The 14,848-nt window shown below is 35.2% G+C and overlaps 1 protein-coding gene across 3 annotated transcripts in view; it reads right to left on the reverse strand.

Moving 5' to 3' along the window:
• The window catches only part of SCAPER (S-phase cyclin A associated protein in the ER), a 508,094-nt gene that overhangs the window by 363,365 nt on the left and 129,881 nt on the right, over nt 1-14,848 (reverse strand). For all 3 annotated transcript variants that reach the window (XM_030317623.2, XM_030317622.2, XM_030317624.1), the window contains 4 exons: nt 13,924-13,999; nt 13,601-13,718; nt 13,225-13,336; nt 9,603-9,743 (listed from right to left, as the gene is read on the reverse strand). In XM_030317623.2, coding sequence (XP_030173483.1) covers nt 9,603-9,743; nt 13,225-13,336; nt 13,601-13,718; nt 13,924-13,999 — 447 coding nt within the window. The remainder of the gene's footprint in view (nt 1-9,602; nt 9,744-13,224; nt 13,337-13,600; nt 13,719-13,923; nt 14,000-14,848) is intronic.

Consider the following 14,848-nt stretch of genomic DNA (forward strand, 5'->3'; position numbering starts at 1 on the left):
TTTAAAGAAATACAGGCCTATCTCAATAAGTAAGAAAAACCTCAAATAACCTAACCTTCTGCCTAAAGGAGCTAGAAAAAGAACAACAAACAAAATTCAAAGCCAGTAGAAGGAATGAAATAATAAAGATTGCAGCAGAAATAAATTCAATAAAAACCAAAAAAAAAAAAATCAGAACAAAACAAAACACAGAACAGAGTAATGAAACCAGGAGCTCATTGTTTGAAAACATTATCCAAATTGGTAAACCTTTAGCCAGACTCATCAGAAAAAAGAAAAAAAAAAAAAAAAAGGACCACACTGGACAATCTCAAAGAAATGGATAAATTCCTAGAAACCTATAACCTGCCAAAACTCAATCAGGAAGTAATAGAAAATTTGAACTGACAGATTACAAGCAATGAAATTTAAGCATTTAAGTAAGGATTAAAACCTGTACTTCTCAAACTATTCTAAAAAAACAGAAGAGTTAAAAAAGCTTCCAAATTCATTCCATGAGGCCAGAATTACCCTGTTACCAAAACCAATACCAGACAATACAAAAAAAAGAGAACAGGGGAGTATCTCTGATGAACAGACATGCAAAAATCTTCAACAAAATATTAGTGAATCCAACAATACATTAAAAATAACATTCACCACGATCAAGTGGGATTTATTCCTGGGATGGAAGAATGGTTCAATATTCACAAATCAGGGGCACCTGGGTGGCTCAGTTAGTTAAGCAACCGACTTTAGCCCAGGTCATGATCTTGAGGTCCGTAGGTTTGAGCCCCACGTCAGGCTCTGTGCTGACAGCTCACAGTCTGGAGCCTGCTCAGGATTCTCTGTCTCCCTCTCTCTCTGCCCCTCCTCCTGCTCACACTCTGTCTCTCAAAAATAAATAATAAACATTTAAAAAAAAATGCCTCAATATTCACAAATCAATTAACGTGATACATCACATCAACAAAAGAAAGAATAAAAACTGTATGATCATTTCAAAAGATGAAGAAAAAGCATTTGATAAAGTACAATATCCACTTGTAATAAAAACTCTCAACACAGTAGTTTTACAGGGAATATACCTCAACATAATAAAGGCCATCTATGAAAAACCTACAGCTAACATCATACTCAATGGTGAAAAGCTAAGGTCAGGAACAAGACGGGATGTCTACTCTTACCACTTTTATTCAACATAGACCTGGAAGTCTTAGCCACAGGAATCAGGCAACAAAAAGAAATAAAAGGCATCCAAATTGGTAAGGAAAAATTGTAACATTCACTACTTGCAGATAACATGATACTACATATAGAAAACCCTAAAGACTCCACAAAAAGAACTACTAGAACTGATAAATGAATTCAGTAAGGTCACAGGATACAAAATCAATACATAGAAATCCACTGAATTTCTATACACGAAGAATTTCTATGAAGTAGCAGAAAAATAAATTAAGAAAATAATCTCATTTATAAGTGTACCACAAATAATAAAATACCTGGTAATAAACTTAGCCAAAAAGGTGAAAGACCTTCTGAAAACTATAAAATAGTGATAAATTGAAGATGACACAAACGGAAAGATAGTCCATGCTCATGGATTGGGAGAAGAAATATTGTTCAAATGCCCTTATTACCCAAAGCAATCTACAGATTTTATGCAATCACTATCAAACTACCAACAGCATTTTTAATAGAACTAGAACAAATAACCCTAAAATGTGTATGTAACCACATCAGGTCTCAGATAAACAAAGCGATCTTGAAAAAAAAGAATGAAACTGGAGATACCACAATCCCAGATTTCTAGGTATAATATAAAGCTGTAGAAATCAAAACACTATGGTACAAATACACACACACACACACAAACCACACAGATCAGTAGAACAGAAGAGAGAGCCCAGAAATAAACCCATGATTATACAATGGAACCAAGAATATACATTGGAAAAAAGAGTCTCTTCAACAAATGGTGCTGGAAACTGGACAGCTACATGCTAGCAAATGAAACTGGACCACTTTCTTCCAAACTCAAGATTAAAGACCTAAATGTAAGACCTGAAACCATAAAAATTCTAGAGGAGAGTATAGGGAATAACTTCTCTGATATCAGTTGTGGTAACATTTTTCTAAATATACCTCCCAAGGGAAGGGAAATAACAAAAATAAACTATTGGAACTATATCAAATTTAAAAGCTTCTCAAAGAAATCTATACATTTAATCCAAACCCTATCAAAATACCACCAGCATTTTTCACAGAGCTTGAACAAACAATCCTAAAATTTGCATGGAACCACAAACACCCCAAGTACCCAAAGCAGTCTTGAAAAAGAAATGCAAAGCTGGAAGCATCACAATTTTGGATTTCAAGTTATATTACAAAGCTAAAGTGATGAAGACAGTATGGTACTGGCACAAAAATAGACACATAGATCAATAGAACAGAATAGAAAACCCAGAAATGAACTCACTATATGGGTAATTAATCTTCAATAAAGCAGGAAAGAGAATCCAATGGAAAAAAGACAGTCTCTTCAACAAATGGTACTGGGAAAACTGGACAGCAACATGCAAAAGAATGAAACTGGACCACCTCCTTACACCATACACAAACATAAATTCAAAATGGATGAAAAACCTGAATGTGAGAGCTGAAAAACCATAAAATTCTTAGTAGAGAACACAGGCAATAACCTCTTTGACATCAGCCACAGCAACGTCCTACTAGATACATTTCCCAAGGAAAGGAAAACAAAAGCAAAAATAAACTCTGGGATCTCATCAAAATAAAAAGCTTCTGTACAGTGAAGAAAACAATCAATAAAGCTAAAACACAACCTATGGAATGGGAGAAGATATTTGGAAATGACATCTCTGATAAAGGGTTACTATCCAAAACATATTAAAAACTTATAAAATTCAACATCCAAAAAATGAATACCTCAATTAAAAAGTGGGCAGAGGACATGAATAGGCATTTTTTCCAAAGAAGACATCCAGATGGCCAACAGACACATGAATAGATGCTCAACATCACTGATCATCAGGGAAATACAAATCAAAACTACAATGAGAAGCACCTCACACCTGTCAGAATGGCTAACATCAACAACACAAGAAATAATAGATATTCACAAGATTGTGGAGAAAGCAGAACCCTCTCGCACTGTTGGTGGGAATATAAACTGGTGCAGCCACTTTGGAAGACAGTATGGAGATTCCTCAAAAAGTTAAAAATAGAACTACCCTACAACCCAGCAATTATGCTACTAGGTATTTACCCAAAGAATACAAAAATACTAATTCAAAGGGATATGTGCACCACAATGCTTATAGCAGCATTATGTACAATAGCCAAATACAGTAACAGCCCAGTGTCCACAGACTGATGAATGGATAATGAAGATGTGATGTATATAGGGAAAATGGAATATTACTCAACCATAAATAAGAATAAAATCTTGCCATCTGCAATGACATGGATGGAACTAGAGAGTATTATGTTAGGTGAAAATAAGTCAGAGAAAGACAAATACCAAATTACTTCACTCATATGTGGAATTTAAGAAACAAATGAGAAAAGGAAAAAAAAAACAGATAAAGTGAGAGAGACAAAGAAACAGATTCTAAATTATAGAGAACAGACAGTTACTAGAGGGGAGGATGGGTAGAGGGATGGGTGAAACAGGTGATGGGGAATAAGGAGTGCACTGGTTGTGATGAGCACCAGGTATTGTATGCAAGTGTTGAATCACTATGTTGTACACCTGAAACTAATATTACACAGTATGTTAATTGGAATTTAAATAAAAACTTAAATAAGAAAAACCAAAAGCTTCTGCAAAGCAAACAACAAAACTAAAAGACAACCTACTGAATGGTAGAAGATATTTGCAAATGACATATCCAACAAAGGGTTAATATCCAATATACACAGGAATTCATACAACATCCCCAAAAACAAATAATCTAATTAAAAACTGGGCAGAAGACATGAACAGACATTCCTCCAAAGAAGACATACAACATGGCCAACAGACATATGAAAAGTTGTTCAACAGCACTAATATTCAGGGATACACAAATGAAAACCACAATGAGATATCACCTCACACCTGTCACAAAGGTTAAAATCAAAAACACAAGAAGCAACAAGTCTTGGAGAGGATGTGGAGAAAAAGGAACCCTCCATTCACTGTTCGTGGGAGTGTAAACTGGTATAGCCACTGTGGAAAACAGCACGGAGGTTCCTCAAAAAATTAAAAATTACCATATGATCCAGTAATCCTAGTACTGGGTATTTACCCAAAGAATCTGAAAACACTGATTCAAAAAGATACATGTACTCTTATGTTCATTGCAGCATTTTTTACAGTATCTAAATTATGGAAGCAACCCAAGTGTCCACTGATAGATGAATAGGTAAAGAATATGTAGTATTTATATACAATGGAATATTACTCAGCCATAAAAAGGATTGAAACCTTGCCATTTGCAACAGCATGGATGGATCCAGAGGGTATTATGCTAAGTGAAAGTAGTCAGAAAAAGATAAATACTATATGATTTCACTTATATGTGGAATTTAAGAAACAAAGCAAATGAAAAAAAGAGAGAAACAAAAAACAGACACTTAGAGAACAATCAGGTGGCTGCCAGAGGGCAGCTGGGTAGGGGAATAGGTGAAACATGTGAAGGGGATTAAAAGTACACTTATCATGATGAGCAGTGAGTAATGTATAGAATTGTTAAACCACTATATTGTACACCTGAAATTATTGTACACCTGTATGTTATTTAAATGGGAATTAAAATTCAAAAGAAATATTCCCAAACATCAAAAGAAATAAAAAGTAAAGATTAGGGGTTGGGGCTAAAGATGCAAATCTAGGAGTCACTAGGGAGATGATAGTTGAAGCAAGATAATGATTGTCATACTCGAGGAAAAGAACAAGTGAAATGGGCTGAAGTCAGTAAAACTTAGGCATCAAATGAAAAAGGAAAGACAGTAAAGGATTAGTCAGAAAACATAAAGAAAATCAAGGTAGTGCAGAATATTCTAGAAAATGTTATTTCACAGGATTCATAATGGAAAGATTCAGAAAAGTCTTTTAAACTTAGTGATAACATTCTATACTACAGTGATACTATTCTATGTATGTATTCTATGTATAGCATAGAGGGAAAATGGTATTATAAAAAATTCAAGAAGATATGGGTGATGAGGTGGTGAAAATCAGCTCAGCTCACTCTTTCCAAGGAATCTGCAGATTCACAAAAGGCCAGAATAGATAATCTGCAGAACTGGAGTATACAAGTAGGTAGTCTAGAGGAAAAAAAGCAAAGGAGCAGGCACAAGAAGTAATGAAGCAAATTCAAAGAGCAGGCAAGAGGACACAGCACATGGAAGAGGGCTACTGCCAGAAATCAGGAAAAGGATATCTATTCCTCATAAAAAAATTAAAGTCTACTGTAATAATGAGTAGATGTTGCAAGTGAAAAAACCAGGTCCTGATTAATGTAGGTTATAATAATAGTCACTATCAACTAAACAGTGGATGTTTTGTTTTCAACCATGTATATACCCCAAAAATAAGGAATTTGAAATGACTATGAACTTACTTCACAAACTCACAGAAGGTGTATATGAGATAAAAATTATATCTTGATTATATAACAGGACTAAAATGAATATATTTGGTACATGTCTCAAGGAAATTACATTTCTAGTAGACCTTAAGAATATTTTTAAGGCCAGAAAAAGCAACCACCTTAAACAACTAAAAAATTAGGGAAATACATAAAACATATCAAATTCAATTAATGTAATACAGAAAATATCAAGAGAACAAAAACTATATTATTTTGCAATAGATGCAGAAAAGCATTTGACAAAATCCAACATCCTTTTATGATACAAACATGCAACAAAATAGGAATAAAAAGGAACTTCCTCAATCTGATGAAAGGCATCTATGAAAACCCCACACCTAACATCATACTTTATGATAAAAGACTAAATACTTCCTCTAAAGACTGGGAATAAGACAAGGATGTCATGTCCACATTTACCACTTCAACACTGTATTTCAGGTTCTACCTAGAACAAAAAGCAAGAAAAACAAATCAAAGACATCCAGGTTGGAAAAGAAGTAAAAGTGTATCTATTTGCAGATAACATGATCTTGGAGACAGAAAATCCTAAAGAATCCACTAAAAAGCTATTAGAACTAAAGAGCCAGTTCAAACAAAGCTGTAAGAAACATGATCAACGTATAAAATTCAACTCTATTTCTGTACACGAGCAGTAAACAATCTGAAAATGAAGTTAAGAAAACAATTTCATTCTGTTTGATCCCTGAGAAATATTCCATTGTGTGTGTGTGTGTGTGTGTGTGTGTGTGTGTGTGTGTGTATCCACCCACATCTTCCTTATCCATTCATCAGTCAATGGACATTTGGGCTCTTTCCATAATTTGGCTATTGTTGATAGTACTGCTACAAACACTGGTGTGCATGTGCCCCTTCGAATCAGCATCTTGGTATCCTTCAGACAAATACGTAGTAGTGCAATTGCTGGGTCATAGGGTACAATGTGGATGGAACTACAGCGTATTATGGTAAGCAAAATAAGTCAAAGAAAGACAAATATTACATGATTTCTCTCAGGTGCAATTTAAGAAATACAACAGATGAACATGGGGGAGAAAGAAAAATAACATAAAAACAGAGAGGAAGGCAAACCATAAAAGACTCTTAAATGCAGAGAACAACTGAGGGTTGCTGGAGGGGTGGTGGGGCAGGGATGGGCTAAATGGGTGATGGGCATTAAGGAGGGCACTTGTTGGGAGGAGCACTGGGTGTTACATGTAAGTGATGAATCACTAAATTCTACTCCTGAAACCAATACTACACTACATATTAACTTGGAAATAAATAAATAAACAAACAAATAAATAAAATGAGACAAGGTTAAAAAAAAGAAAAGAAAACAATTCCAATCTGCAATCACGTCTATAAGAGTACATACTCAGGAATAAATTTAAATGAGTTGAAAAACTTTTTGCATACTAAAAACTTCAAAGCACTAAAGAGACATGTATCAATGTAACAGGATATTATAACAGTAATCAAGATAAAATGGCATTGGCATAAAAAAAGGCATCAAGACAAATGAAACAAAATAGAAACAAACCCATACAGTATATGGCAAATAGCTTTCAACAAGGGTCCTAAGGCAATTCAATGTAAAAAGGACAATCTTTTCAACTGGCACTTGAATATTAGATATCCCTATGAAAATATGAACCTCAACCCTATCTTGCACCAGATACAAAATTTAATTCAAAAGAGGACACAGATGTCATTGTAAAATTTAAAACTCCTACAAAAAAATTAAGAGAAAATCTTAGTGACCTTAAATTCAGGTAAAGATTTTTTAAATAGGACACAAAAGACACAGGGTACAGAAAAAAAAAAGTTAATATATTGGACTTGATCAATTTTTAAAACTTCAAAAGATACTTTCAAGAAAAAGAAAAGGCAATCCAAGGTCTGCAAGGAAGTATTTGCAAAACATAGATCTTAGTATCTAAAATACATAAAGTCCTCTAAGAAATCTTTTCATTTGTGACAATGTGGATAAAACTGGAGGGCAATATGCTAAGTTAAATGAACAAGACAAGGAAAGACAAATGCTGCACGGTATCACTTAAATATGGAATCTAAAAAAAAAGTTGAACTCATAAAAATAGAGAGTAGAAATGTGGCTGCCAGGGGCTAAGGGTAGAGAAAGAAATAGGGAGAGGTTAGTAAAAAGGTATAAACTTTCAGTTATAAGAAGAATAAGTCCTGAAGATCTAATGCATAACACAGTAACTACAGTCGATAACACTAATTGAAATATGCTAAGAGAATAGAACTTAAATGTTCTCTCGCTCACAGACACGCATAAAAGATAAACATGTGAGGTGATGGATGCATTATTTAACTTGATGAGGGGAATCCTTTCACAATGTATATGGATATCAAATCATCATGTTGTATACTTTATATACCTTACCATTTGTCAATTATACCTCAGTAAAGCTGAAAAAACTCAACAATAAAACAATCCAACTTTAATAAATGTACAAGATATTTGAACAAACATTTCACCAAACAAGAGCTAAAGATATGAAATAAGCACATGAAAAGATGTTCAAAAATGAAAATTAAAACCAAATGAGATACTGTACACACATAGTAAACTTACGTGGCTAAAATTACAGTGTGTAATCATGTCAAATGTTGGTGAGAATGTGGTTAATTAGAACCCTCATCCACCGCTGGTAAGAATGTCTACTACTACAAAAATCCCCTGCTTTCCAAAAGTTCTCATTACACCACTTCGCTTTTACAAGAGACCTACATTATACTTGTTTTCCCTAACCAAAAGAAAAGAAATCCAAAGAGAATTTCTGCTTAATGAAAAAAGGCAAAAAGCAAAAACTATATTCAGTGTTTTACAGGGAGCCATTACAGAGCTAGCACACCCCAAATAGTGAGAGAGAGTGGACTGCCACACTTATTCTCCAGGAGCTACACTCACCATCTCAGCTTTAGGCCACCATAGTTTTGAACTGTGTGAACATCTGTGCTTTATCTCAATTTATTTTGTGCATCCATTAGCAAGTTCTGTTCTAACATATCAGAAAAGACTAAAAGAGGTTATTTTGGGGTCTGGGAATGCTCAAATTTTTTTCCATATAAATTAATGGTAATTGCATCTTTATGGCATTTCAGGTTACAAAAGGTTTCATAGGAACACTCTACTTTCAGATAGTAGGGGAAACTTATATAATAACCATTTTGGAAAACTGTTTCTTCAAAAGTTCAACATGAACCTATCATGATGCTCTGCTAATTCATTCTTAGGTATTCACCCAAGAAAATGAAAGCACACATCTGCACAAAGATTTACACATGATGATTCACAGCACCTAGATCTATAATGGCCAAAAATTAGAAAGTAAGCAAATACCCATCAACAGGTGACTGGATTAACAAATTATGGTATTTCTATACAATGATACACTTCTCAGCAATGAAAAGGAACTGATATACACAACAGTATGGATTACATTCAAAATAACTATGTTGAGTGAAAGATGCCAGAGGAAAAGAATATATACTGTACGATTCCATTCATATAAAATTCTAGAAACTGCTAACATGTATAATGACAAAAAACAGATCAGCAATTGCACAGTAACAGAGTTGGAGGAAGGAATGAATACAAAGAAGAATGAACAAACTTCTGAGGGTGATGGAACTGTTTATTATCTTCACTGTGCTGATGGTTTCAGGAATATATACATGTCAAAACTCATCAAATTGAAGCTTTACATATGTGCTATTTATTGTCTGTCAATTGCACCTCAAAAAAAGCTGTAAAAACATAGTATACATCTCACAGGATTACTATAAGTATATGATATTGCACCTAATAAGTTTTAGTGAGCCTGTTATTCTGGCACAGAATAAACACTTCATAAATATTACTTCTCATATTAACAACTGAAAAAAAGTACTTGGGTAACTAATTCAACGTTCAAAGCACCTAAGATCTACCTTAGCTTCTTCCTCTTGTGCTTTTTTAACAATTGCTTGTAACTGCACCTCTCGTTTAAATTCAGCATGAAGTAATTTCTCTTCCATCATCCTGCGTCGTTGATCTAATAATTCTTCCTTCCACTTCCGGACATCTTTCTCCTATACAGAGTTATCATATCATTAATTTCAGCATACATAGTAATTTAACAGAAGGGAAAACTGATAAACAGCTTCGGAACGATAAATTCTAGAACCCAGAAAGACCTAAAGGAGCATGACTAATGATTGAGAACACAGACTAGGAAGCCAGACTGCTTGAGTTCATAATATACTTTGGTCACCTGCTAGCTAAAATCAAATGCTGGCTCAACATGAGTGGGAATAAAACTAGCATTTAACTGAAGTTGAATTTTAGCTACATAATTATGCATTTAACAACCTCAAAAAGCATAATGCAGAAACAGCACTGGATTAAGAGCTAGACCACAGATCTTTAAAGCCCTTGCTCAGCAAATTACTGGTAATGTGACACTGGAAACAGCACTTCACCTCTCCTAGATTCAGTTTTCACACCTGTAAAATGGGATTCAGTATGTTTAGTTCTGTGACCCACAAAGAATTCTGGTGATCAGATGAGACCACATATGTAAAACAGTGTTGAAATAACAACCTACTATATAAAAGGAAGGTGGGATTTATCATTAAAATTAATGGAAAAATTAAACCAGGTTGTACCAGTTGTACAACCTCTAACGTCTTGTACAATTTCAAGAATTTATTACTCTGTTTACAGGAATACTTGGAGATTACATACATATATGTAAGAAATTAAACTATATAATTTTTCCTGCCTGAAAAACACAGTAAGAGGTGAAGTTGTAGTTGTGTTACAGCATTTCTCTAAAGCTGAAATTAAATAATACATTAACTCTTATAGAATCCTAGAACATGCAGTTTTTCATTTTGATTTATTGATTCTGAATGATCAAAATAATAATAATGACAAATTCTTAAGATTTGGGTAAAGAGGGGCACCCAGGTGGCTCAGTCATTTGAGCATCCGACTCTTGATTTTGCCTCAGGTTATGATCCCAGGGTCGTGGGATCAAGCTCTGTGTCAGGTTCTGTGCTGAGCATAGAGTCTGCTTAAGATTCTCTCTCTCTCTGTCTCTCTCTCTCTCTCTCTGTCTCTCTCAGGGCGCCTGGGTGACTTAGTTGGTTAAGCATCTGACTCTTGATTTCAGCTCAGGTCATGATCTCACAGTTCGTGGGTTCAAGCCCTGCATTGTGCTCTGCGCTGGCAGTGGCAAGCTGCTTGGGATTCTCTCTCTCTCTCTCTCTCTCTCTCTCTCTCTCTTTCTCTGACCTTTCCGCACTCATGCTCACTCTAAGTAAATAAACATTAAAAAAATATATATTCTCTCTCTCTTTTCCTCTGCCCTTCTCCCCCACTCACACTCTCTCAAAATAAAATAAAATAAAAATAAAATAAAATAAAATAAAGCATTAGGTAAAGAGAAAAATCACAGATTTCCTTCTTTTCCCAATCAACTTTTCTACTGTACTAAAGAGAATCTTATACCACACCTCATTTTTTAAAAATATTGGGATTATTTGGTCCAACTATCTCTCCTAAATTTAAATTACACATTATAAGTAACGTAAATAATATATTTTTTTAGATTTTATTTTTAAATGTTTATTATTTTTTGAGAGAGAGAGAGAGAGAAAACGAGGGAGGGGCAGAGAGAGAGGGAGACACAGAATCCGAAGCAGGCTCCAGGCTCTGACCTGTCAGCACAGAGCCCAAGGGTGGGGCTAGAACCCACGAACCGTGAGATCATGATCTAAGCCAAAGTCAGACGTTTAACTGACTGAACCACCCAGGCACCCCAAGATTTTATTTTTAAGGAATCTCTACATACAACATTGGGCTTGAACTCACAACCCCGAGATTAAGAGTCACTCATATGCTCCATCAACTGAGCCGGCCAGGCACCCCAATGCAAATAATATTTTAACCTATGCATATTAGTACTCTTTTCTAGTACTAGAAGGTAACAAAGGAGTTCCCATATACTATGACAGTCACACATCTTTCGTCATGTTGTTTTAGGTACCTGAAGTACACAGACTCCAAGATGGCTCCCAACGATCCAGCCACCTGGTACTCAGATCCTTGTCTAATTCCCTCCCACACTGTACCAGGATTGCAACCAACAGAATACAGCAAAAGTGATGGTTTATCACTTCCAGGATTAGGTTATAAGAGGCAAGGGCAGCTTCGAATTTGGCAGCTCATTTGTTCTTTCCTTCTCTCTGTCTCTGTCTTTGTCTTTGTCCCCTTCTCCTTTCCTCCCTTCCTCCTGGATTACTTTCTGTGGGGAAGCCAGGGGCTATGTCATAAGGACACTTGGGCTATGAAAAGGCCCACATGGCAAATAACTGAAGTCTACAGCCAACTGCTAAAGAGGACCTGAGGCCTGCCTACAAGCACATGAGTGAGTCCAGAAGTAGATCCTGTAGCTCCAAATGACAGCATGACTGCAAATTCATGAGAGATTCTGAATAAAAATCACTAGGCAAGCCACTCCTGGTTCTCTTGCCCACATATAATGTGATAAACATCTGTTTTCAGTGGCTAAGTTTTGAGGTCTTTTGTTATATAGCACATGTAACTAATACAGTATTTGCCTATATTTGCCACTTTGACATAACAGTAAGAATGACCAGACACTGAGCATCAGCCATCATAATACTATGCCATTGTTATACACACTTGCCATATTTAATCATCACATCATGTTAATAATTAAAATTTCCATTTTAAAAATAAAGAAGCTGAAGGGAGCCTGGGTAGTTCAGTTGGTTAAGCGTCCGACTCTTGGTTTTGGCTCAGGTCATGATCTCACAGTTTGTGAGTTCAAGCCCCGCACAGGGCTCTATACTGACAGTGTGGAGCCTACTTGGGATTTCTCTCTCCCTCTCTCTCTGCCCCTCACCAGCTTGAGCGCGCTCTCTCTCTCTCTCTCTCTCTCTCTCTCTCCCCCTCTCTCTAAAAATAAATAAACATAAAAAATTCTTTTTAATTTGAAAAAGAAAGAAAGAAACTGAAATGTAATATTGTCAAGTAACTTGCCCAGTGCATCATATTTTATTATGTGGTAAAACCAGGATTTGAACCCTGCTTGGCCATCTCCAAATCCCATGTTCTTTCTACTATATCACACTGATCAGAAGTTGCACTTCTCTAAATATTCTAAAAATCTCTTAATAAATTCAATTAGTGCCCCAACTTATTCAAACCTGATCATCTGAAGCTCAAAACTATCCTACCAACTCATCCTACATTGTCCACAAGACTCCCCGAAGAAACGCCCCAATGAAAACAAGAAAGGACAAAATGCAACTTCAATAATCCATGCCAACTCTGCAAACATCAATTTACTAGCTAATTTAGAAATGTCAATTTTTTTTCTTTTTTGCAGGTAACCTTCTGTAATTCAATAGGTAGAAATGCTTTTGTTTCCCAGAAAATTTAATTTTTATAGTTCTGCTAGCTTCTCTTAGACCCAAAAAAAGTTAAAAATGAGTCCATCAATTTAAGGCTGTCAAAATTTTCTAAATGTTAAAAACTCACCCTTTCTAACAATTTCTGAAGCTTTAATGTTTTCTCTTCACGTAACTTTTCCCTTAGCTGCTGTGCTTTCATTTGTTTTTCTTCATGTTTTTTCTTAGATTCTGCAATTGTTCTATTAACACAAACAAATGGATAGAAGACACAAATGTTTACATGATAAAGCCAAAAATATTTTTAGTCTTCAACATTCTTAAAATAAATACAGGAAGTACACACAACTAATTTTGGCTTAACATTTCAGGAAAACATTGTCACTTTTCAATAGATCTGTAACTATCCTGAATAATATGCCTTAAAATGTTGTATAGCAATTTTACTAAAGACTAGTCAGTTTCCCTCTTGTGAAACATTTCAAATTAATTTTCAAAGGCCAGACCTTTTACGAGATGGTGAGGAAAGTTTTTCATGCATGTGAATTCCATGGCCTGGAGGTCTAGCAGGTTCCTCCTCTACAATATCCCCCCAGGATGTATTTTGGCGCCAAGTTTCACGAGCTGCCCAGAAAAAAAGAAAACCACCATTACTGTTTAACCACACAGTTCTATAAAACCAACATTTGAGAACAGGCTTTTAAAAGGCATCAGCATTCCCACTGTAAATTATTTATTTTACACATATAAACTCCATGTAATAAGATAATCTATTTTAAACCCTTTTAGCTGCACACAGACAATGCACACGGGCATACACACACAATACCTTCATAATCTGCAAGGACATCATTCCAGTCCATAGACATACCACAGAAAGATACACTCCCACTGCCCATGCTGGCCTAAAATGTAATAAGGAAGAGTGAAAAACAAATATTTGAACACAATTATCACCTTAAAAATGAACTGTAGATGTAATTTTCTTACCTGTTAGTAAGAATTTAACAAACAGTTCAAAACCAGAAAAAAGCTATATACCTCTTATAGTTACAATAATCACCAAGTTAAAATACTATATAGTCTATATATTTTAAGAGGAAGACCAACCTACTTGTCATTAACAGCAGAGACAAATCAAGTAAATTTAAAAGAAACATATTGGCCTGATACTATTACTATATAACTCTGCCGTACTCATAGTATACCTCAGAAGAGCTCAAGATTATTCACTGGGCATTAAAAATTAATAGAAAAATATTTAAAACATTTACAGTTACTTTCATTCTGAAGAAATCCCTCTTATCAACATACATATCCTGAATCCTGATAGCAAGGTATGTATCATTTGCTTTTTATTAGTGGAACAGAAAAAAAGTAAATACCTTAGATTCTATTTCAGCCTCTGCAATTAAAATGTGAGTAATGCTGAGTTCTTACTTTTTCCAAGATTCAATTTCTTGATTTGTAAAATGAAAATAACAACTTCCAACTTGTCAGTTGCATTATATACAAAAATACTCTGTGGGGCGCCTGGGTGGCTCAGTCAGTTAAGTGTCCGACTTTGGCTCAGGTCATGATCTCACGGTTTATGGGTTCGAGCCCCATGTCAGGCTCTGTGCTGACAGCTCAGAGCCTGGAGCCTGCTTCGGATTCTGTGTCTCCCATTCTCTCTGCCCTTCCACTGCTCATGCTCTGTCTCTCTCTCTCTCTCTCAAAAATAAACAAACATTAGAAAAATTTAAAAAAATACT

Source organism: Lynx canadensis, chromosome B3 (genome assembly GCF_007474595.2).
Source record: "Lynx canadensis isolate LIC74 chromosome B3, mLynCan4.pri.v2, whole genome shotgun sequence".
NCBI classification, from domain to species: Eukaryota; Metazoa; Chordata; class Mammalia; order Carnivora; family Felidae; genus Lynx; species Lynx canadensis.